General features: G+C 32.3%; 2 protein-coding genes across 2 annotated transcripts in view; one reads left to right on the top strand and one right to left on the bottom strand.

Annotated features, from left to right (window-relative positions):
• Positions 1-25,363, top strand: part of beta4GalNAcTA (beta1,4-N-acetylgalactosaminyltransferase A) — a 141,474-nt gene extending 116,111 nt beyond the window's left edge. Inside the window, exons 2-10 of the mRNA XM_089705623.1 lie at positions 7,462-7,551; positions 10,544-10,739; positions 12,496-12,755; positions 13,305-13,440; positions 19,040-19,137; positions 19,399-19,588; positions 20,352-20,474; positions 20,824-20,919; positions 21,325-25,363. Coding sequence (XP_089561749.1) covers positions 10,573-10,739; positions 12,496-12,755; positions 13,305-13,440; positions 19,040-19,137; positions 19,399-19,588; positions 20,352-20,474; positions 20,824-20,919; positions 21,325-21,457 — 1,203 coding nt within the window. The 5' untranslated portion in view covers positions 7,462-7,551; positions 10,544-10,572 and the 3' untranslated portion in view covers positions 21,458-25,363. The remainder of the gene's footprint in view (positions 1-7,461; positions 7,552-10,543; positions 10,740-12,495; positions 12,756-13,304; positions 13,441-19,039; positions 19,138-19,398; positions 19,589-20,351; positions 20,475-20,823; positions 20,920-21,324) is intronic.
• LOC149481201 (uncharacterized) overlaps positions 1-26,188 on the bottom strand; it is a 169,143-nt gene that overhangs the window by 89,744 nt on the left and 53,211 nt on the right. The window lies entirely within an intron of this gene.

Below are 26,188 nucleotides of genomic sequence, written 5' to 3'. Positions count from 1 at the left end.
GTGCACAAAAATAACAAGAGACTCCATTAATTAAAGTATAACCCAATTACTGCAGATCGATTTTGGTTGGCACATTTCTTTTAAGCGCTTGGCTGCAGGCTGAAAGAACCTTTGTCTCTGAAATGGTTAAATAGTGTATGGAATTTAAACGAAGCCAAGAAATTTAATGAGCCGTTGTATGGACGATACATGTACTGTTTATTTAGATTTGCTCGAAGCTTAAGCGCGTCACACACGGTGAAGATACTATAATATTTTATGTTAAGATTCTCTAATATAAAATATTACACTATCTTAAGGTATCCGGTATCAGCGTTCTGACCATCATTTTTCTTTTTGCCATTGCGGACCCCTGTAGAACCGCCATCCTGTTACAAATGACCCGAAATTTTGTGTCAGTGTTTGTGTGAAGCATAAAGCATGCTTCGATTAAAAAACGTAAAGAATTTTGTATTATTACAAAATCCATTACGTTTTAGAAGCAATGTTTTACTTCGTCGTTGCAACGTAAAACTTTTGAATTTCTTTTCAGGAATAATAGAAAAAATACCTACATATTAAAAAAATAAATCAAGGCTACATTTATCGAACTCAAAATAACTTATTATGCTTTAATTTAGTACACCGTTTATAATGTATTTGAATTTTTCAATTCTCCATTGCTTACTCGATACGTTAAAATTAAAAAAGTAAACTTAAAAAAAATACATTCCCGCCTAAACGCTCTTACATAATCTGTGACGTAATCACATAGCTGTCACCGGTTACATCGAATGCTGATGTGGGTCCTTAATACCTCATTGGGGACGTTAGGATTACCAATCCCCTTTCACACCTTGATTGGCCTTTTTCCAGTAACGTAAAGGGTCTAAAACCTCTTTAGCGGTTTACTTTTACTAAATAATATTAATGAGTTCGCTTGTAACAATGTATACAGTATAAGTACTCATGTTGTCGATTTTACTTTGAGAGTATTATGTATACTCATGGACGTATAAAAAAAGACGGACGGTATATCGCCTAAATATTGAGTGAAGCCTAGTAATGGCGGCGAAACATCCATGCGTGTGTGCCATGTTGCCATGGCAACAGCTGTGTTGATGACAATGGCGGCTGTATTTTTTTCTATAAATTTTGCCGTAATAATTTTGTCATTAAAACATAAAAGAAATAACTTGCTTCCCTGTGGAATGTAATCCTTTGTGTTTTGTTATTTAAAATTGTACTGTTGCGACACCATTTAACCACGCAAGACGGCATTTTAAATATTTTTTGTGAAACAGTGACGCAGTTAATCAGTCGGTAGTTCACGACGTAATGGCGGCCGACTAGCTTACTATGGTGAGAGTGTGTGCGTGTTTATTGTCTTTACGCGATCACTAGCTTACTATGGTGGCTTCACGTTGTTTGTTCGTAATACGGCGTCCGTCTTTTTTTATACGTCCATGTGTATACTATAAAACAATTGGTAGAACAGTGTTGAAATATTTACATTCATTTTATGCATTGGTTTAAAGATAATTCGTTTACAATATGTATATAAAACGAAAGCTCTGTAAATCTTTGAAAATAAGAAACGACATCATTTTTGAGTTAAATATTAGACTTGTTTTTCCTAACCCGGGATATTGGCGTTTAATTTGTCTGATATAAGTTAATTTATTACCACATAAAGTACATATTAATGAGAAGTTTATGTTAAGGAATACTTAGCATTTGTTTAAGTATTAGTACTATATAGTCAGTAAAGGTATTATTTGTACAGAAAATATTTTTTATAGTTGAATACAATTTCGAAAGAGCTCGATACTACCTTTATGTTCCCATAAATATTAATGAACTTGAGGATCTTTGTATTTTCCCGTACTATGGCTTTTCACTCCCTTTGATTTAATAAAAAACCACGATATCGAGAAAGCAATAGTCCAATCTTCTACTGTATATTAAATATTTATCTTGGTAATAGAACTTATGTTTAATTTTTAAATATGAAGAAGTCTCAGCTATTTTTTTCTTTTACCTTCTTTAATATTAAAGGAACGGAAGTCGGAATAATAAACTATAAATAACTCGCTGATGTAGGTTCGTTTATTTCATTGACACGTTGATACAAAGATTTTCTTGGAATTTTTTGTTAGTGAATAAAATATATTCTGGTAAATTTCAATATGAAAAGATTGTTTTGAAATGTATTTTTAGCCAAAATAACTAAAATGTTAACTACTCATTTTTCTCAAATCCAAAACCAAATAGATCGACGTTTTAATATAGATTTTTTGTGAAACTATCGATTGAAATATTCTTTATAAATTCTAATACGAAAAGCATCGTTGACTTTTTGTTAAATTGCGTTCTACAGACAAAATACATTCTAATCGTCAGAATAGTACCGTACAATATAGTTATTTCTATTTTTTTTTCTAAACACATGAATAAACAAACCAATATATGACAGTTGAAGTAAATAGAGATAAAGGAATATTATCAGTGTTTGAACTAAGCAGTAAACTTTACGAGTTCCCAGCAGTTTGTGGTTCCGTATGTTCCGACTGAACTCGCTTAAACTATCTCTCTCTTTTACTACTATAGATAAAGGCTTTGTGTGAAAGGGACGGAGTATAATGGGAGTTAAGCCAGCTATTTCTGAAGGATATTTGCAAAGTTGTGCGTTAATGTTCGCGGATGAAGTCGGTATGAAATAAGTTTGGACTGAAGTGTGATATGATGATATTAAACGTGGTTTAATTTGATGCTAGATTATTTCGCTTCGGTTTTACCGAATAAGTGGTAAATTACGCTTTTTATAAGTAACATGCAATGTTTTAATAAGCAAGCATGACGAAAACAATGTGAATATTAATGTGTAAAATTTGTCCTGCTAAAATGACAAAAATATATTCATCCATCTTTTGAATGAAAATAATAATTCAATTTTTTCTCATATTAATACAATATTACATCCTTACAGTAAAACTAGATTTCAAATATTTATAACCATTGTTCGTGGCTCATAAAACCTCTCTCATAAATATTAAAGCGTCATGAGAAGATTTTAAACGCGCATGATAAATCGCCAAAATTTAATATCATATCGTAAATTTAAGGGCTAAATAAATTGGACAGTGTCTGTGATATCTTAATCAACGTTACGTGATATTTTATTAAAATGTCTCTTGCTTTATATTGATAACAATGTACATTTAAGGTATTTGAATAAAAATATGTATATAAACCTTGGATAGTCTTAGAAAATATTTTGAAACAAAAATAGGTAATATAATTTTGGTATAATTATTTTGAAGTGAAACTTCTTTAGGCGCGTTGAGAGTAAAATTCTAAGGTCGCGTCATGGCAATACCATCACGTAATGGAGTAAGGCGACAATTTTGATATCTTTGAATCTTGCCAAGTTTCACTTCTGAGACGTGTGCTCTTTTAATGATTAATTTATTTTAATTTTCATCTCGTAATACACGAAAAACTACCTAGATATGTATACACGGTTACGTATATTTATAACTACGTATATATTAAATTAAACGAAAAATATGTATTCCTTTGAATAGTATGTGTTTATACAACCATAATTAATATTCATGTAAATTGAAACATGTATAAAAGTAGACAGTTGTGAAAAGGTATTTTTAGTATAATCCTGAGGCACTTTATGAAAATTCGTCACGCACGAGTGAGTGTGTAGCATATATAATTTAAAAGAATGTGATTAAAAATTAAAAATATTGCTTGGCTTTCTCTGAATAAATTATGTCTAAGTTATAATTTTCCACGTTCATTTTTTACGTTGGATGGAAAAATTAATATTGGTAATAGTAGTGTTGACCCGGTATGGTAAAGTAGTATCAAATACAATATCCTTACTCTGATAGGAAACAAAATACTGTTTACCTATTTCATTTTAATTTGCCTCTAAAAAACTGATCAGTGAAACATAAACTACGAGATCTGTATTTTTTAGACAAATACACCTTCACACTCATAAATCTTTTTTAACTTTGTAGGTTGATAAATAATGATCCTTGTCCTGTATAACGTGGCAGAGATTGATTTATTCTACGGTGAATATAATTTTTGTGTAAAAATAATGTAATTTCATAATTATAAAAGCCTATTCAGACCAATCAACACTCACTTAACGATATTAAATACGACACTTAACGATATTATAAGCTACGTTCTCATCATGATTTTGTAAAATGCATTACGCTTTTTAGTTTATTGATTTAAATATACCTAATAACTATCGAAAAAAGGTACAGTTTGACAAGTCCATTATATAAGTTTTGAGAATAATTTGGCTCAAAAATCAGCTGATTTTACATGATTGTTGGCAAAAAAGTTATATTACTAAAATTATTTTATAACTAAAAACGATAAATCACGTAGCGGTTCACGTAGCATCAGCGTAGCCATCGCTTCGTTGAACCGCTACGCGTGTGTGCTACGAAAGTAAAGAATTTATTATCAGCTACGTTTCATATTCATGTTTGTGAACATGCTACGAAAAGTTTTAACAAAGTTAAACATGAATTTTGTTGAACATTCTAAATATCCCACGCAAGTCAACAAGGGTCCAATTAATGTGGAGAATAATATTTATTTTTGGATATTAATACGCGTGTTATTTTTTATTAAATAAGCATTGTTTTGAGATTTAAATTATTAAATGTTACTGGAATTTTGTAATGAAAGTTATTTCTGTAGATATAATTACAAGTTATGTAAATCTTGTAGCTGATTTCTAAACAGACGTGTTTATTTTATGATCGAATGTGAAATTATAATTACGCAAATTTTATTATTTGTAACTTATTACTTCTTTATCATTGTTTTACAAATTATTTATGGGTGTAACGAACCTATTGTTTGTCTACCAATTCTTTCTCGAAAAATTTAACCGAGGACATTTCTACTGGTCCTTCGTCTTGTTTTGTTATTTAACTAGACCGTCTGCTCGTACAAGGAAAACTTGCTATTTAAATTTATCTGAATTCCTTGCGACGAACTTGGATAAAGTTTTAACTCGTTTTGCTCTATTCGTCCGTTGGGTTTCCTTAATATAATGTCTTTTACATATATACAAATTCATTGATGTATTAAATAATTACACGTAGGTTTATTACTTTGGTATAAAACATTAAAAATAATCTATTCCTACTAATATTATAAAGCTGAAGAGTTGGTTTTGTTTGAACGCGCTAATATCAGGGAATTACTGCTCCCTTTTTTTTAGAAAAATTATTTCGGTCTTAGATAGCCCATTTATCAAGGAAGGCGGTATCATCACGGTAAGACCAACATGAGCAGAGCAATGTGGGTAAAACCGCGGGGCACAGCTAGATAAAGATAAACTGGTTTTAGTATTTCAATTAAAATATATATTTTATCTCTCATTAATTGTCATTTGACAATGATTTGTTTTATAATCCCATTTTTGTAGATACCATTATACTAATTGACAGAAACTGATATCAAAGCCACATCAAAGCTTCAATTTATGAGGCAATGGCATTCTATTCTGTGTTCAACGAAAAAATCCAATATATATTATAAAGGCGAAAGTTTGTAAGGATGTATGGATGTATGTATGTATGGATGTATGGATGTTTGTTACTCTTTCACGTAAAAACTACTGAACCGATTACAATGAAATTTAGCACACATATAGAGGGTAACTTGGATTAACACATAGGATAGTTTCTATCCCGGAAATCCCAAGGGAATGGGAACTATGCGGGTTTTCCTTTGCAAACGCGGGCGAAGCCGCGGGCGGAAATCTAGTACTGAATAATAGCACGCTAAGATAGCCAATAAGTTTATTTGGGACGCGCGAACTGGGTCACGTATCTGTTGCAAAAATACGTTATGCAGACTTAGGTTCTAACTATTATGATTAGAACGCGATCCTTGTAGATAATAGGTTATTGGAGGAGCGCGTAATTGTGTTTGGGATTTAGCGAATTATTTAGATATTGCGATGCGTATAAATTAGTTTTATGAAGAAATATCTTATCATCGCATTAAATGTTATCAATAGATAGGTGTCAATTTGTAACGCGGTAAAGCCAGAGCTTTGCGTATATACATATATCAATTCCACTTGTATCGTCGTCGTCGTCGTTGTCGTCGTGTCAGCCGTGGGACGTCCACTGCTGGACAAAGGCCTCCCTCAGGGTTTTCCACTTGTATGCTTTATGGGATTTGCATATTCACATAGTTATTTTACTACATAAAGGTTGCATGTAAAATGAACAAGGCTTAAGAAATACTTGGAAATACTTGTAAGTTTCTACATCAGTTGTCATTATATCTAAGGAGATCTAAATGTCTACAAAGCAGGTCATAGGAATTCCTCAAAAGTTAATGGTAGATGGCTTTCCTGTTCTTAAAACCAATAACTGACAGGAAATTAAATGTAGTCATATGTACAATCTACATGATACCTACCTACTGGACTACTCACAAATTGTACAAACTTTATACTCACATATATACAGTGCCATAATGATATTTATAAATGCAAAATCAATGACTCGCCTTTTCAATAGCATATTCAGTTCGAACCTATATTCACACACGCCATTAATTTGCAGAACCAACGTTACGGGTATTAATTACATGCCCGGCCCTGTTTATTCGGTTTTCGCGAAATCCGGACCGGCCCCGTTCGTCAAATTAGCCGCTCAACCAATACTAATCTTTTGCTCTTAGGAGGAAATGTGATTAGAGAAAATTACGTACTTTTCAAACATATTACCTCATTTAAAATTAAGGTTACTCTTAGGTAAGATTAATCATATAAATAATAATAATAAAAGAGTTTATTTTCTCACATCAGTTACATAAATAAGTTTACACATTTTCAGTACAAATAAATAAGTGTGAGACTGGTGCCTAAACTAGGTATAAAAATACATAGGTATCATACAATGAAGAGATTTATACAAAAAAAATAATGTAATTAAATATTTGAAAAACATTTGGCTTGTATTATTTCGGGTGATTCCATTATTTTGACTATAATTACTATTCAGTTTTCTATAGATACTGCCATTGTTTCGGGTTTTATTCCCATATGAGAACCCGTCGAACCCTTTGCTGAAGCTTATTTAACCATTCTTATTACTGTAATTTTGTAATACTTCTCCTATATTATGTGACCCTCTTTTTATATTGTTTAAATATAAATATAAAGGAACAGCCGCTTTCCTCGATTTATCTCGGCTTCAATGGGATAAAAAATATGTTAATAACCAATGCTGGTTGTATACTATATCTATTTACCCATCAAACTTGATCCAAATTGATCGAGTATTTTTTAGTAAAATAATATATTATTTAAATGATCTTAACATTCGTGAGATTAATGTTACTGCGTTATTCTAGAGCTATTAAATTTTATGATTTCTTTATAAAATGATTAAATTACATTTTTCTTTACAGAACATGGTCTTGAGACTCCACACGCGGCACGCTTGTTGACGGACAATGGGCCACTTCCATAGAGCACCGTCTTTAAGTTACACATCTCAGGTAACTAATTACATTTGAATAAATGACTTTTATTAAAGAAAATACGAACATACTCCTTAAAACTCTTGCTATAAGTAAGAAAACATAGGGAATATAGTCCTTGAGAGTATATTTATTATCATATAAAACGTTTATGTCTGTTCTTTTTCTAGCTTTTATACGGTTAGTGTTAAAGCAGTTTAAAAGTGCTAGTTTGTATGCGACTTCACTATTAACAATTTTTTGGCATCTATATTACATTTTGTTCCAAGTGTTCGTCAAATATATTCAAATTGTCGAGTCTATTTTTCTTGAGATTTACGCGTCGTGTTAAATAATATTGTAAAAATAGCGTTTTCTATATAAGTTATTGTTTGGTGTAAGCGGATTTTCTTACGTATGCGTAGGTAGAAAATCTCATGTCTTGATCGATTTTCTTCACGTTTCCGTAAGAAGCTAAACAAAACACTCGACTTTGTTTGCTATATTTATTATTATTATAATAATATAAATATATTATAATAATATAAATATTGAACTAATAAAGTTTACCATAATATTGTACACTAGCTTTCCGCTTCGCCCGTTGTGCAGAAAACTTAATAAATTATATACAAACCCTCGTATTGAATCACTCTATCTATTAAAAAAACCGTATCAAAATGTGTAGCGTAATTTAAAAGATCAATCATACCGACACAAAGACGGCGGAAAGCAACTTTTATACTATAAATAGTGAAGATCAAATGTAATCTATGAATTATAACCTAAATGAATAACATAAAACTTTAAGACCTCATTCGCACGAGAGTTAAAAAAGCGTTGCGTTAAAACCCGGCGTTGGCGCTTTTTAAACGTTCTCTCTGTGGTTGTTCATACTAACGCTTTAAAATCACTCATGTCTCGTCTCTGGCTTCAGTAAGACGTGGAAATGGTTTCTGCTAAAATAATTACGTAATGTCAGTTGCGTAATATCTTTATGATATTTATATTATTATATTTGCTTAGAATTCCTCGGAAAGTTTGTTCTTAATAAACTACTTGTAGGTACCTACTTAGGTATTTGTTCAAACTCGTCATCGATAAACATGTTACTTAAAGGAATATGATAAAAAAACCTACTGTTTTAATTTTTATATGTTAGGTATATTTGAAAGAAAGAAAGATTGGCACTAGCGATTTGTGTTATTAAAAGACGAAAAAGGAAACAAAAGGCATTCTGGGTACATCCTCTGAATGAACAGAGATACTTAAAAGGGCAGTTTGTGACACTGTACGAAGAGTTAAGGCAATACCCCGGAATTTTTTTAATTATTTTCAAATGTCTATAACGATTTTGAATACAGGAACGGACGAGACTCCACATCTATAATTAATAGTTCGGGATCAACAATCCACGACATCGTATCGATTTTCTGATGATTATAAGCACAACAAACACGTGCTACCGCTGAGCGAGCGTGCGGCATACTGAACGCAGCGCCGGCGCTTTTTTAGCGCTCGTCTGAATAATAGTAAGAAGTTTCCTATGGTCTATTTTATTTAACGCCCAACGCCGAGCGTTGAAAATAGAACACTGCGCGATAAAAAAGCGTCGCGCTTTAAAAGCGCTGACGTGTGAACATATACTTGGGAATGCATTTGTTCTATTTGGACGCTTTTTTAACGGACGTTAAAAAAGCTCTCGTGTGAATGAGGTCTCAAGGTCGACCGAAACTTTGTAATGAGATGTCATCTTGATTAATGTGCATTGCGGGTCATTGGGACCCTTTGCATATCAGCTGATGCGGAACCCCGAACCTAAATAGCCACTGGGCGGAAAGGGCCCTTGAGTTAAGACGTGTTTACGTCTTCAAGTTATGTGACCGTTGTAAGGGTTAATACTCCGGAAAACGCCACTATACAAATGTAATAGGGTTTCGAGATATTTTATGTAAACCGGACTTTGTATAAAGAAACAGTTTAATACTTATTTGATTTATGCGTCGATGAATTTTGGAAGGCGTAGTTAACATTTTAAAGACCTTCCTTTTGGTATTAAGAATTTTATATTGATAGCAGATTTTTTCAAAAGATTTGATACGTGGTTAAACAGGCTGTAGATATAAATAAAAGGAAAATCCGAATTACACAGTTTTTAGATAATTAGAATGCTTTTTTATTAAAATGAATAGAATAAATATGTAGATACATGGAATAGAGAAATTTCCTTCTTTGATAATAAAGACAATATATTTTTTCAAAATTTTCTGTGAGCTATTTTATAAAAATGTATCTGAATTTACTCCATACCATACCATAACATCGCTGTTTTCTTGGAAGTACAATTTAAATAATTTCCGCATTAATTATAATCTACTTAGTAAACTCAAATTGCAAAATGTTATCTCACATAGGTACTAATTCTCAAGGATATTTTCATTTTATAACAAAGAAAAACACTTACAGAGTAATGCCGTTGCCTTAATGTACCGTATTTACGATTATTAGATTTCAAATTAGCGTGGTAATTGAGTTTTCTTAAGCAATATTAGTATGAATGTTTTTGCTTTTACGCGAAATAGTCACGTTTTATTTTTAGTGATTTCGAACATGATTTCTTATTACTTTGGAAATTTATCGATTAATACCTAATTGGTTCCTAAAAGTATAGTATGTAGATATTTAATTGTTAATCAGAAAGAAAATTAACTTCAAAATTTGTTATTCAAGTAAATACGCCCTTCTTTTTATCATTAATCATTGTTTAAAATCGTAGTTATCGGGAAAGGAGGAGAACTACAGCATTATATCTAATAATACTTTTATTTTGATAAAAATGTACCTACCTACTTAGTTCCTATACTTATTGGTTTAGATAATTATTCCTTAAAATGACGGGAGGTTCTTCTTTTATTAATTTAATTTTTACGTGTATTTTGGCAATTCAGAGCCTTTTTCATTTATTCTTTTAATATATTATTACATGTTTTTTGGCAATTCATAACTTAAACATTTATTTATATTTACGCAGGGTTCCAGTTAGTCCCCGCGCATGTGTTGATGGGCGCGGCGGGCGGCGGGCGGGCGGCGCGGGCGCTCCGCCTGCTCTTACTGCTGGTCCTCGCGCTGGCTGCCGTGGAGTACCTCTTCGGCTCCATCCTGGACGCGTCGCCACTCCGCACGTATCTGTACACGCCGATATATAACGCTACACAGCCTACTGTCAAGTGAGTTTTTTAGAAGCTTTTAGAGCGTAGACGCACTATGCGGGTAGCCGCATTGCGGGTAGCCGTCCGGCTGACCGCAATCACAATTATGTACGTAATATTCATTTCTATGCGCACTGTGCGGTCTGCGGTAGCCGCGTAGCGCATAGAAATGAATATTACGTATATAATTGTGATTGCGGTCAGCCGGACGGCTACCCGCAATGCGGCTACCCGCATAGTGCGTCTACGCTCTTAAGGTGTCTTTCCACCAATAATGTGACAGTATGTGTAGCGAAGAATGTGTTTATAATAACCAATCATATAGCTTCATTTAGTTTAAAGCGTTTAGCGTTTGAAGCGATACTATTAGTAGTACTAGTAGTAGTAGCAAGCGGTTTTGAATGTGTTAACACTTTAATAGAATGAGGAATAGGGACGGGCTTTAGAAGCTCATATTAGTACGTACATATTGTGACGTAATAGCATAGTAGGTGCTGTAACAAGAACTTAGAGGTTTTGCTTTAACTAGTCCGATTCGAGCGTGACTCGGTTCATGCTGAATTTGAATCAACACCTAATTCAGAAACTATGAAAGTTAGTCGTGTCGTCATTAATATCCCTAACCATTCCAATTTCAATTTCTAAAGAGCTCTTTACTTCTAAAATGAAACTCTTAATAGGTATGTGAATAGAAAAAGTAAAAGATAGGAGAGGATTGTAACATATCTCGTTATTACCATATGTTTAGATTTACCATTACAAGCTAAGCTAATACGATATGCCTACACATATCGTCTGCCACTAAGCCTCTATTAGGGAATTGGCAGCTCGTATCCCCTTACGAAATTATTAGTAAATATAGGGAATATATCGAACATATTATTATATTAGTCTTCTTTTATATTATGATGTTAGGACGGAAATCTATTGATTCTTTCAAAGCTTCAGAGATATTTAAAGGATGTTTTTCGTTATATTAATATAATTTGGACGTCAATTACTTTGACTATTCTGGCCTGTTTATAAAACCTGACTTTCAATTTGCTGAACATGTACATATAGCTTTATTGTTCTTACATATTTCTATTAATGAAAATATGTAATTGATTATAAATAATGTAGGATTAATTTGTCTTTGGCTGGATCTTTTATTAAGAGCACATTATACAAGTTAAAATATCTAAAGAATCTTGCCATAAAAAGCCACGACTTTGTGTTTCAATAAATAGCAGATACTGCAAAACATCAACGATGTTCGTCGAAGCCAAGGGGACTTTATGCAGAATTGCATTACCGTCTAGCTAGTTTCTATAAAATAACACGAAACTGTTATACTAAATTGATTCTAGTCACTGCTCGGGTTTCTCGCCAACTATCTTTACAAATATGCACAAGGAATTATTGAGAGAAGATTTTATAAGTAAATGACGCTTTATTTTTGAAATTTGCGATTTCGCGTGTAGCTCAGGCGTGTAGATTGCAGTTTTATAAATGAGTTACATGTTTTAGATGATAACAGTAATAATCATAATTATATTTGCATAGAATAAACATATTTGTTATCTATATGGTGTTTATAACAGCGAATCAGCCGCTTACCTGATAAAAGCTTTGAAATTACCATATAAATAAACGCATGTCAGTACAATAATAATTTGGCTTTTGCAATATCGAATTTATTCCATAACTGAATTTACCTACCGAAACATGTTTGTAAGTTAACTATAAAATAGACGACACAATTTTATTATATTAAAACCAAGTTATTTTTCAGACCCGGTGAAAAATCGCCGCAATCCTGGCCTAAAATAGCACTAGCTATACAAAACGAAACCCAGAAGACTCAACTGAACAATACTATAAGCAATAACAACACTTTCAACATGGTGCGAAGGAATGACACAGACTATACAAGCACTCCACTCTTGCTCACTAAAATAATGGAGGGAATAAAAAATTTGGTGACTACAGAAGACGGAATAAAGTTCAATGAACCCAGCTTGCCGCTCTGCGACGAAATGCCTCCAGATTTAGGTAAGACAATACACTATGTAAGATAATGATGTAACGTACTTTAGTACATGCATTTTTAGGTTAAGAACTCAAGCATGGTCACGGCTGGAGTTGCGAAAATCACGTGCAAGACTACCGAAAATTTACTTTTAGATATCAGAAATATTTGCAGCGAATTTTATACATTTACTGCAGATTTTTAACACAATTTAGTTAAAAAGTGTAAAAACTTTACACCATTTCCCTTGCGATAACTAATTTGAGAGTGGAGAAGCGAAAATAACGAAATAATTGAGCTGGTAAATTTTATAAAATGTACGAAGTATTTCGGGTGTTATATTCAATTTAAAGTTGCTATATTTTATTTAAAATTTATATAGTATTTTGTTTCGGTTTATAGAAAGATTTCAAAATTATTTATTAGAGCGAATTTGGATGAGATACGGGGGATGATATTAAGTTTTAGTGAACTTATCTTTAAGTATTTCGTATCGTTATGAATCAATACCTATCTCTAGCTTTACTATTATATTATCTATACATCTATATAATTATTTTCTCAAACAACAGGTCCAATAACCGTGAACAAAACGGAGATAGAACTGGACTGGGTGGAGAGGAAATATCCTGAAGTACACAGAGGAGGACGCTACTCCCCACCCAACTGTACAGCGAGGCATAAAGTTGCTATTATTGTACCGTACAGGTTAGTAACAAGATATTTTTAATAATCAATTTATCAACGTTTTGGCGGAAAAGTCTTTGCATAAAATTAATATCATTGTTATAAAAAGGAGGTATAGATGGAGATACTCAACGCATGTGTAATTTGGTTATACTAGCTGCCCCGACAGATGTCGTCTTGTAGTCGCATTAAAACTTTAACTATGACAATGGTCTCTATTATATAAAATATATTCTCTTCCATCTATCGTATCGTAAACATAAATAAATAATAAAACTTGGAACATGAACCTACAAATCTCTTAACCCTCTATATCATGATGTAGACTGTAAGCAACATACCGTCCGACATGGGCGTAGCTAGCCATAGGCTCAGGGTGGGGCAAAAAAAAATGTAACTAGCAACTTTATCCTAAGTCTAGTCCCGGTTAATTTTTAGGGCTTCGAACCTTAAAAGGAAAAAAACGAACTCTTGAAGCAAATTTTCACACATTTCGACATTTGAAAGGGAATCAAAACCTAAAGGGTTCGCAATTTTTCCTTTATCTGCGCTATAAGACGTTACTTAATACAAAATTTCACGATTCGGAGTTCACGGGAAGTTTAGGGTCACTTACTGACCATAAAAACACAAAATGCTGACAGATCCAGGTCTTCGCTCGTAATCTTAAAGAAAAGTTTTTGGCCGATATCTCGGAAACTATCCACTTTAGAGCAAAAGTTATTTCGACTTTTTTATAGAAAGTAAAATTTCGCATCTTTTACATCCTGTAAACTTTTTTGTAAAACTTACTGTTTACGAATTATGGCCCATTTAATGAACCGGTTTATCGTTTTTGGCTAATAACTGTCAAAATATTGGATTAATCAACAAAATGCATCTACCCATTTTTTAAGATAACTGTATTCTCGACAACTTTTGTTTGAAACTTTTCTAGTGCCCATACTTTTTGAGTTGTAATGTCGGCGCTCGGCGGGTGACGCGGGAGCCTTAAAGTTTTTTTTAAGGATGTAATGAAGACGAAGAAGAGATATTCAATGCATTTGGATTTTGATAAAATTTAGATTTTTTTTATATAAAATTTTACACATTTTTCTAAATAAACTCTTTTCGTTTACTTCTATTTTACTTTTGCATCAGAATATAAAATAATATACTCAATATTATTTAAAAGTTGTACGAAATATAATAAAATGAAATATTTTAAAAGTCTTACTATTGCAGGTGAGGAAATAAACTATTAATTTGGAAGTACTACAGGACATATTTTTAATAAGTTTGTTGAATTTGTAGCATTATATGGTATGCATACCTTGAAATTCTTCATTTTAAGCCCGGTAATCCAACATTGAACATTAAATAACTCAAAAATTGTGGGCATTACAAATAAAACCGGCCAAGTGCGAGTCTGAATCGCGCACCGAGGGCCCCAACAAACCTACTTTTTATTATGTTGTAACTCTAAAATGTATGTATGTATGTTTTAGCAATTTTTCCTTTCTCTGTGCTATAAGACATTGCTTTTTACCAAATTTCAAGACCTTGCGAATGTCGAAATTTGCGATAATTTGCAGCATAAAACGGCTGTATCTTTTGATTGCGTTGGCTTTCACAGCTTCAAGGGACTGTAGACTTGAGTATTCGATATAAATTTCAGCTTGATACCTCGAGAAAAAGAGTGTTGACAGTCAGACAGACAGACGGACAACATAGTGACAACAACATAGGACAACAACAACCTATAAGGGTTCCGTTTTTTCTTTTCAGGTTCGGAACCCTAAAAAAAAGTTTCAAACAAAAGTTGTACAGAATAGAGTAAGCTTAAAAAAGGGAAGATGTATTTTATTGATTAATCCAATATTTTAAGAGTTATAAGCCAAAAACGATAAAACGGTTCATTAAACGGTTCATTAAATAGTAAACGTTTTTTTACAAAAAAGTTTACAAGGAATAAAAGATGCGAAATTTTACTTTCTACAAAAAAGTCAAAATAACTTTTGCCTTTAAGTGGATAGTTTCCGAGATATCGGCCAAAAACACACAAACGAAAAATAAAAGGATTACGTTTGTTAACGCGCATGGGGTCAATCGTGCGCAAGTTTTTTGTTTAGATCGCATTTTTTTTGTGTGACGACTTTCGAGAGTGAATTTTCTTACGGATACTAAGTTTTTTAGTCAGTAGGTACTTAGATAATTTAATTTAATTTTTTAGATTTGGTTAGGTACTTTCCAGGCCAGAGCCAGGGTGGGGCAAGTGCCCCACCCTGCCCCACCGTGGCTACGCCCATGCCGTCCGATCTATCACTACATTCATACAATTCGTTTTCTGACAATACATCGCACTGTATAATGTAGTCTACAAACAGAAGTAACGAACAAGTTTAAAAACTAATCACTAGATGGCGTTGAAGCTGTCGTAAGAACATCGTCTTTATTTTATAAAGGAAACTAAATAATATACTACGCTTTATTGTTACACCTTTGCACCCAATTGCACGCCTCATAAGCGAAGCGTTGAGGTGGGTACTACTGTCACTTCGCGCAAAACATCTGATTTTTCAAACTTAAAATGTCTTTATGTATCATACATTGCACTTGTAAGATAATACATACACACACATATTAAGAAAAAACACTATTTTTAACATTCATGATATTTTTGATGTCATTTTTGTTATTTAAACTAGTTAAAAAACAGTTTAAAAAAGTTCTGTCTTGGACGTCCGTGTGTCTGTATGTGCGGAGGATTTTCTTGTTAACACGATAGCGACCGAAATACTTTACTAATCGAGTCTTTTTTAACCGACTTCAAAAAAAAGGAGGAGGTTATCAATTCGGCCGGTATGTTTTTTTTTTTTTATGTATGTACACCGATTACTCCGTGGTTTCTGAACCGATTTACGTGATTCTTTTTTTGTTCGATGCGGGATGGTGTCGAATTGGTCCCATAAAAATTTTATTCGGATAGGCCCAGTAGTTTTTATTTTATGAGCATTTTTGTCTGTATTTGTAAATGTTGCAAGTGCAAGTTTGAAGTCGGTTGTTTTTAACGCAGTTATTGACTTGTTTTTCTCTTACGCTTGAGTATGCTCAGGAATAGAACCCTTTCATTTTTCAGGGTCTGATTCGATGTGGTGGTGATGGATTAATTGTTATTAAATAAACAAAAATAATAATTAATAAATAATTATTAAAAAAAATTATGAGGCGTGCACTTTTGGATTTTCCAAACTATTCCTTGTATTTGCTCAACACGAGCACGCAAACATCTGCAACACTACACTACAAATATCTTGTTCAGACTTCGAAATATTAACACAATAGTTCCACTATTTATTCAGTAAGCTTTTTAATTGTTCTACATGTATCTATTAAATTAAAAACTTTGTACCTAATCACATATTCTCGTTTCTGGTTAAAATACAATTAAAATAAGCAGCTAAATCCTAAATTGAATAACTTATCTATTATTATTTAACAACCTATAATAGTAGAATAATAAAACCTAGCAGCAATCCGTCTAACCACGAAACTGCATAAATGTAAACATTCATGTTTTTACTAGAAAAATAACATGAAAAACGGTTATATAAGAAATCGCTTAGGAGTCTCGAGAGCTCGTATTACAATCTTAACCTACTTTTCTGCAGACCCTCGTAAGAACTAAGCTTGATGATTGTTCACGCTTAAACGTAAGTAATGCAGATATTTTAATGGACTCCCGGTAGTAATGTTATGCAAATGTACAGACAATAATTGATGTATAGAGATTGTATCATTTCAAATAATGTGTATTACCTACTTGATATAAGGAAAGGTAATATATGATAACCGTTTAGGATTATAGCCTACTTCGAATTATTAAATATGAACTTGTGTAATTAGTCATTTTAAATATAAAGTGGGAGTAATAGGTAGTAAAAGTTACTACTTATATGAAGATTATTTCCTTCTAGTTAAAAATTATTATTTTTTAATCGACAGGATTTTGGCTATTTTCACCTAAAACCATCAAGTATAAAAGTAGTATTTAAAATCATAACAATTATAAATACCTTAAAATTATTTGTTTTCAGAGTCATTTTAAAAAAAAAAACATTATTTTTAAAATCGTCGGAAAAACGTTATGTTACATCTGTTATATAACCGACGCCACGCTGGCTTTCATCTGCATTGATGTCTCAGACTGCAGTATTCTTGCGTAAAGCTGAAACGTGATAATGTCTTACAGATAAAACGCTATACAATAATTTTGTATGTATCACTTCTAATAGTAAACAATCAATAAAGAAGAGAAAGAAGTAGTACTATATTAATTTCATAAGTTCCTGAAAGATTTTATTATCCGTGTTTTTGTTACATGGATGATAAATTAATTCATTGCCATATTTGTACAATTCTATAAAATTTGTTTATTTGAATTTTTAAAAAGGCGCAATTTATTTACACCATATAAAATTTGATACGATCTTATCTCAGTTGTAAATAAATCAAGAAACAATAGAAATTCCTTGACCTCACCTTTGCACCTCGTGGCCTTTGTCCCTTTATCGCAAAGGGCAGATCAGATTTATGACGTCACGATAAATGTTCCCCAAGATTGCCCTGAACTCAGCAGTTTCACGTAAGAGCGGTTTCAGACTAGCGTTTTGCACGCGTGTATTAGCTCGTTTTTGGAAGTGTATGAAGGCTCGTATAGGCCTTTTGTCACACTCTCAACTCGTACGAGCGTTGACGCGCTTCTTAGCTCGTATACAATGACACAACCAATTGTATACATATTATCGATACCAGCGGTTCGAGCGAACATACCGAAACATGTTAAACGTGCCTGGGTTGACGCGACTCCGGTTTTTTGAAGCGCGTAATGTAGCGCGCGTGTAATGACCGTATGCGCACAGAAAAGTACGCTAGTCTGAAATAGCTCTAAAAGCACTAGCTCGGTTTATTAAATTCGTGCTCCATTTTATTTTTAATTTTGTTGTTTATTAATTTTTTATTGGAGCAGTGTCGTTGAGATGCACTTACTTCACGCTCAACCTACTTTTACGCTAAATATATTAGCTTTACCGTTTCGCTACTTTATTCGAAACTGTGGTTTTTGAGCTGTATTTCAAATAACTGCAGTGTAAAAAATCTCGGTTATGCCAGGTTGCAAATGTTGGAAACGTAGTATTTATTTTATTGACGTGACAACGTCTTATAAATCGATCTGCACGCACGAAAAAACATGACTCATGCGGCGTTACCTCGCTCTGAGGCGTTCCATGTAAGGCTTGAAGTGCAAGCGAGAGCGCGGAACGAGCGACAAAGAAGCACAATCGGACGTTGTCACGTTCAACTATCGTCAGTAAACCAACTTTACAGACAACCAATTTTTTTTTTAATAGGAAATACAAAATACAACCATTAGTAACCAAATTGACAAATATCAAGCATATTTATGACGATTATAGTACTTTAAAACGATTTTTCTAAGATACCTACGTAAACATTGTGTACACCGCCTGCAATATGAATTAGAAATGAATTGATAATGTTCCTCGGAAAATTCTTACTCCATTCATAAAATATGCTATTTCAATTACCTATGATATTTATCGATTTATTTTTGTTATAGGGATCGCCAACAACATTTGGCGATTTTCCTGAACCACATGCATCCTTTTTTAATGAAACAACAATTAGAATATGGAATATTTATCGTCGAGCAAGAAGGTACGTTAAAAGGACATCTATGTTAAACAAGTATTTTGTTTTGTCTTTTATAAATTAAAGACTGTAACAGATTTTAAAGTTAAAAGTCTCCATTCCTCATTATTTCGTTAAATAGAAGACGATATCTTGATCAAATCTAGTTACTGTATACAGTAACTAATATTACAAAAAATAAGCTCTACAAACTTGCTACACCATACATTATGTACCTAGGTTTTAAAGCGAGTGGCAGTTAAACCTTACACCAGCACTCACTTCCAGGTTCTAGCGACTTCAACCGGGCAAAGCTGATGAACGTCGGCTTCGTTGAGAGTCAGAGACAGAAGGCCGGGGGTTGGCAGTGTTTCATCTTCCACGATATAGACTTACTGCCTCTGGACTCTAGGAACTTGTACTCGTGCCCTAAACAACCGCGGCATATGTCCGCGTCTATAGATAAACTTAATTTTAAGTGAGTATTTGTATTTAAATTATATGTGATATAGACATGTTGTAGTAAAAAGCCAGTTGGTAGTTGCAGTTTTTTTTGTATGGTTTGTTTTTCATTCTATTTTAAATAATGAATATCAAATCGAATTATACTTCAAATTGAACGTAATTGAGATAATTATTAATTTTGTTCTTGTATATTTTATACAATAAGACTGCTATTATCCAGTAAAAAGGACTTTTACAGGATTTATCAGTTCATCATAAACTTTTGTACCTCGAACTTTTAGCAAATATTACATAAAATATATATTTATCTATTCTTTTAGAATTTAGACTTTATATTTGTAACCGAAATCCCATTTCAGGATAACCTACTTTAGCCAAAGCACTTTATCCTAAGCCCGTTAGGTATAACTAGTTTAGGCCAGGCCAAACTTGTTTAAGCTCGTTACTTGTTCACTGCTTTAAAACTAATCTTACTTTTCAGTCGTATTTGTAGAAAAAGGTTCAGTAATTCATTTTATTTAGACTTTTACTCACATATAATTGTATTCAGAACTCTGATGGCTCAAATGAGTTCACATATTTTTAACACGTATGTATATCTTCAACTGTATGTTTGTATGTAACCGACGCCTTTAGATTCAATTTTGACCGACTTTTAATAGTCAGGTTTAATTAAATCCTGAAATGTACTTAATAAAAATAATGAAAAATAAAAATAGTAAACTTATCATTATTGATTTTTTTTTAATCGTGAAGTAATAAAATGTATCATCTAGGTTACCTTACGAAGATATCTTCGGCGGTGTGTCGGCGATGACAAAAGAGCAATTCACTAAAGTCAACGGCTTCTCCAATAAATACTGGGGTTGGGGAGGTGAGGACGACGATATGTTCTATAGGTGAGTCACTTGTGTTATTAGTTTAAACTGAACCAAATAGTTTGTGAACAAAAGAGAAGTTTGTCTATTTTCATAGAAGTTAGTCTATTGTAATAATAGTGGGACGGGGATTAGATATGTTAACAAATAGTAGGATAATGTGTGATGGAATTCGACGATTTAAATACCTAAATTTATATTTTTATCAATGATTTAGTAATATGTTCTTGTCTTTATCGTTTCAAGATTTTTTCCATATATTTTCAGTTCTTTATTGGGTAATCAGGTCAGAGCTCATAGAACCAGCAACAATATAACTAGATTATTACTAGGTACTTGATAAAAATGGAGATTGATTTTTTTCATACAGGATTAAGAAAATGAACTACCACATAGCTAGATACAAGATGTCCATAGCACGATACGCGATGTTGGACCATAAGAAGTCTGCACCTAACCCCAAAAGGTATGAATGAGTTTTGTATCTTTAAATATAAAAAAGTAGAATGTACGTAATTTACTTCCATTTGAAACGATTTTCCCAATATACAGTATGTTTCATTCGAAAAAATATTCTCAATATATAGAGAATGATAAGACAGCACTGTTTAGGATGCTACGAAAGTCTTTTTCGATTATATTCCACTTGCCTATTATAATTTGTTCTAAGAGTAAAAGTATTCTTACTTCTATTTTTGCCCCAGAAGTCAGAACTCACCCAAAACTTCTTTGTAGCATCTTTTGATAGACACTTTATTCATTTGTATTTGTTGCTTATAGTATACCTACTAAACTTACTAGAAGTACTCATTTATTCCACTTCTAAACAACCCTCAAACCAAACCTAACCGACTAAATGAAAATCCCCCAGGTACCAGCTCCTCTCGCAAACCAGCAAGACATTCCAAAAGGACGGGCTATCGTCCCTCGAGTACGAGCTAGCGAGCGTCACGCAGCACCGCCTGTACACACACGTGCTAGCCAATATAGACGAGCGCAGCTGACGCACATACTTCGCCAAACTGCTGTTTGGCGATGCGCGGTAACGCGTTGTGATAGGTGTAACTGCAAATGTTTTCGGATTTTTTGAAGTGAAAACTTCTTTAGCGGCGTTGAGCACTTTTTCTGTAATGGGTATAAATTCTTAAACTCGCGTCAGGACACGTGACCTGATCGAAAAAGCGTAAGACGGATACCATTCCAAAATATCAAACATGCTCAACGTTAATAATCAAGTTTTCACTTCTGCCGGCACTCCCGGAGTGCAACCCGTCTTTTTTTTATAGAGAGACAATTTAAGGGATATGTGAAAGGACTTGGTTCATAGATAGACATTTGGTTCACATGGAAAGAAGAGAGTTTAAAGGGAAGGCCACATCACCTATCTTTTAAACTAATAAAAGATAGGTGATGCAGTTTGAGACGTGGTTCGTGAGCTTGGAATTTGTTAAAGGGGAAAGGGTTTCGTTTAGCAGGTAAAATGTGTGATGAAAACAGTTTTAATAGCTATGTTCCGAAAGAGTAAGAGATTAGTAAGACTTCGACTAATAAGGTTTCGAAGTTACGTCATAACAATATCGAGTGTTCTTCTTTTATGTCACTTTGTAATTTTTTCAGATTTCAATTTGATTTGTGATGAATTTACAAATAGAAATTTTGTATTATTTTGCTATGAATATATTGTTTTATATTTTGTGAGGAGCCAATCAATCCTATGTTTAATCTTTTATTGAATTGAACACACCAGAAATCAGATCAAAATAGTACATTAAGAAGACAAAATATGTAAGTTTACAATCCATGAAATATTGTAATTTTTTTTAACTTCGAAAATAATTTGCAGTTATATCGGAAAATGTATAGCTTTACATATTATAAAAAGTTACCTAGAGTTGTTATGATCTCTTTGTATTCGAACAGTAAAACGTATATATTCGATATTTTTGGTTAAACGCGTGTATTTTGTTTATTTCAGTTATAATTAACCTTTCTGTTACGTTTTTATAAATAAACTATGAATTAAAATGTTTTTGAGTCACATTCATAACATATTTGACAGCACAGACTAAATATTACATCTGTCAAATATTTTTTAAGGACGTCATCATTTTCGAATGATTTTCAAGGACATGTAATGGAATAAAATTATACACATAGATAGTACAATGAAATACCTGTATAATAAGTACAATTTATCAATTTATAATTAAATTATTGCTTTGTAAATGGTACTTTATTTACGTGAATTTTATTCGAATTATCATTTAATTGTATATTACTGAAAATTTCTTGTTGAAATTTTAACGGTATTTTCATAGAAATTTAAGGTAAACCGTCCAAAATGTTTTTCCTACGATTCGTTGTAGATAATAATGCACCAAAAATATCGAATTATACAGTAACAGTCATATAATGGGTATCTAGTTGTTGTATGTAGAATTAAATAATAGTTGTAAGATGTATTATTAAAGGTTTTGTTATTTTCTATTTTCTTTTATTCCTCGTATTTTGTAATATATTTTCTAGTACATTTTGTGTTAGTGCTTTGTTAGGAATTAAAATACTTTTATTTTCATATTTATATACTTATATTATTTAAAATATTTACTTTATTTGATCATTGATCTAAAATTGTTGGACAATAATATATGAATTGCTAATGTGATGGCCAAATAATTACAACAAAGAACACGAATGCAAACATTTATCTTGTTCAAACAGATTATGAAAAATATATGTTTAATTTATTGCTGTCTTTTCGGCCTAATTAGTCAAATATGTAAAAGACCTATATATTCCCTCTTGATGCCGTACATTTTTAAATACAGTGTCCACTCTATGCAAGTATTATTATAGTAGCTGTTTTGGTAGGAAATCAGGCTACGTGCTATTTTGATTTAACCGATAACAAACATTAATAAATAATATACCACAAAACAACTACTATGTTTAAAAGTCAAATTAACTTTCTTGCTAACTAAGTAGGTAGTTAAATTATATTAGTAACAAAAAATCAAATTAAAACTGTTAGTCGTAGTAATTAAAGAGGCATTTGCTCAAAGTCTACATAAGGTAAGAATCACCAGTGAAGCATATCGTTTTTTAATTCCATAGTAGTGACAAAATAATGTATCTCAACATTTTTGATAAAATTATTTGGGCAATTGTTTAATTTTCCTAATAATTAAAAGAGATTCCAAATTAACATTAGTCTCTAAATTAACATTTTGTGACATACATGAGACACGTAAATATTTATAAAAACTAAAAAAAAATCATTAAAGTAACAAAGAATTCAATTTCTGGAATAAAATGTTACTCACATGGACGTATAAAAAAAGACGGACGGTATATCGCCTAAACATTGAGTGAAGCCTAGTAATGGCAGCGAAACATCCATGTGTGTGTGCCATGTTGCCATGGCAACAGCTGTCCTGATGACAATGGCGGCTGTATTTTTTCTATAAATTTTGCCGTAATAATTTTGTCATTAAAACATAAAAGAAATAACTTGCTTCCCTGTGGAATGTAATCCCTTGTGTTTTGTTATTTAAAATTGTACTGTTGCGACACCATTTAACCACGCAAGACGGCATTTTAAATATTTTTTGTGAAACAGTGACACAGTTAATCAGTCGGTAGTTCACGACGTAATGGCGGCCGACTAGCTTACTATGGTGAGAGTGTGTGCGTGTTTATTGTCTTTACACGATCGCTAGCTTACTATGGTGGCTTCACGTTGTTTGTTCGTAATACGGCGTCCGTCTTTTTTATACGTCCATGGTTACTCATTTAACTGTCTAAAAATAAGTAAGAAAAGCGATTAATTTGACTACAGCGCGTGTGTTTGACGTGTGTGCTTTTTTTTCAAAATGGCGCGTAGCCTGTCTGAACCTATAATATAATATGAGAAAATGTACTTACTTGTAAATAGCTTCCATAGTTTAGTTATTTCTGTATAACATTCTCGCTGTAAGCTGTTAAAATGTATAAGTACTATAAATCTGAAAATTATCCTATTACGGCTTATCTCGAATTTTTATTACGCGATTGTGATATAAGTGAGATTAATGAGTTTTATGTATAAACCGTAAAATGTGGTGGATAGGAAATGTCGACATCGATTTGTAAAGTTTTTCTTATTTCCATAGACTTTTTTTCTTCTTTTTGTCGTGGGCAAACATAGTTTATGGTCATAGTTTATGTTGCCAATTTTTTTTATGGTAACATCATCAAAACCGAACAAAATACTGGTTGTAATATATTCTAAGTTTGAAAATATAAATGAAATCGATGATAATTGAATGTTTTTCATTAAATTCAAGTATTTACTTGCATGAAAATTATTACTATCCATCCCATTTTATTATATAAGTTTTACAGATTACATAATAAACGAATGTATTTTTGAGTTGTTGATTCGTTTAACTTCGAGTCAATTATCTATTTATAACTGTAAAAATAGTAATTTAAGATGATTACATATACTTAAAACATTCTTGTTTTATGTTAAGTGTTGCTTTTAGTTGTATTGTTTAATGTTGTGTTCACATTGAACTATGTTGAAAGAACTAGTTATTCTTTAAGTATTTGATACTAAATCATAAAATGTAAATTTGGTCATATTGTGTGCTCTGATATAGATTTAATTTTGTGTGAACGCAACATAAGCCTAAAACGCCTCTATTCTTACTACTTTTAGAACCATATTTGCGCGAACTTTAATTATAGCAAAGATAACTTGTCCGTTCAATGTTCCTTGTTTTCTCGCACTTCAGAATTACATAATATGCTTAGATACGCAAATGCTTTATCAAATAGCTGGTCATATAACGAATTAGATCATTTCCAATTGTGCATTTCTTTTGTGTACTATAATTGTTTTATAATATATTATTTGTTTTAAAATATACGTTGTTTTATTTTAGTCACACCTTAACTATATAACCATATTAACTTGTCTTGAAATGAATGACATGAAACTTGTCTTGAAATATCATGTTCACATTTAAATAATATTACCTATCCCGTAACTATCATGATATTATAATGCTACACAATATCTATCTCAATAATGTGACACAGCACGAGTTAAAACTGACTAATAAGTCTAGCCCTGCACTTATTATATAGTTGTAAGGGTTCGTTTAACCCTTACAACTCGAAACTCGAAAAACTGGAATTTTTACTTTTGTACAGTTTAAAACTTAACATCAGGTAACCCGCATGCATGCTCGCTCATACACATTTCAATTTGAAACTGTAAACATAATATAGGACGTAGTTCTAACAGGCAGTTCAACATCTCTGTGATAGTGTAAATAGATTGGGTTATATAAAACATTCGTAAGATATATAAGTCACTTATATATCTTACGAATGTTCGACTATTTCATTTCAAATTCATAGGAATTTGTTGAATATTTTATGGATGAGTCGGAAGTGTGATATGAGCTATTTCATCGAGTCAAATAAATTTATCTATTTTATACATTCCTAACACTATGTGAAACTTATTAGTTTTATATATTTAGTAAAGGTCTCATAATATGATAATCTATAATATAAAAATGAATCGCAAAATGTGTTGGTAAGCGCATAACTCGAGAACGGGTGGACCGATTACGATAATTCTTTTTTTATTATATTCCTTGAAGTACCAGGATGGTTCTTATGTAGAGAAAACATAAATATGTACCACGGGCGAAGCCGGGGCGGACCGCTAGTATATAAAA

Source organism: Colias philodice, chromosome 17, assembly GCF_061535455.1.
Source record: "Colias philodice isolate Cphi_HAF_F1 chromosome 17, ilColPhil1 Martin Lab GWU primary, whole genome shotgun sequence".
In the NCBI taxonomy this organism is placed as follows: domain Eukaryota; kingdom Metazoa; phylum Arthropoda; class Insecta; order Lepidoptera; family Pieridae; genus Colias; species Colias philodice.
This window is presented reverse-complemented; position numbering and strand designations above follow the sequence as displayed.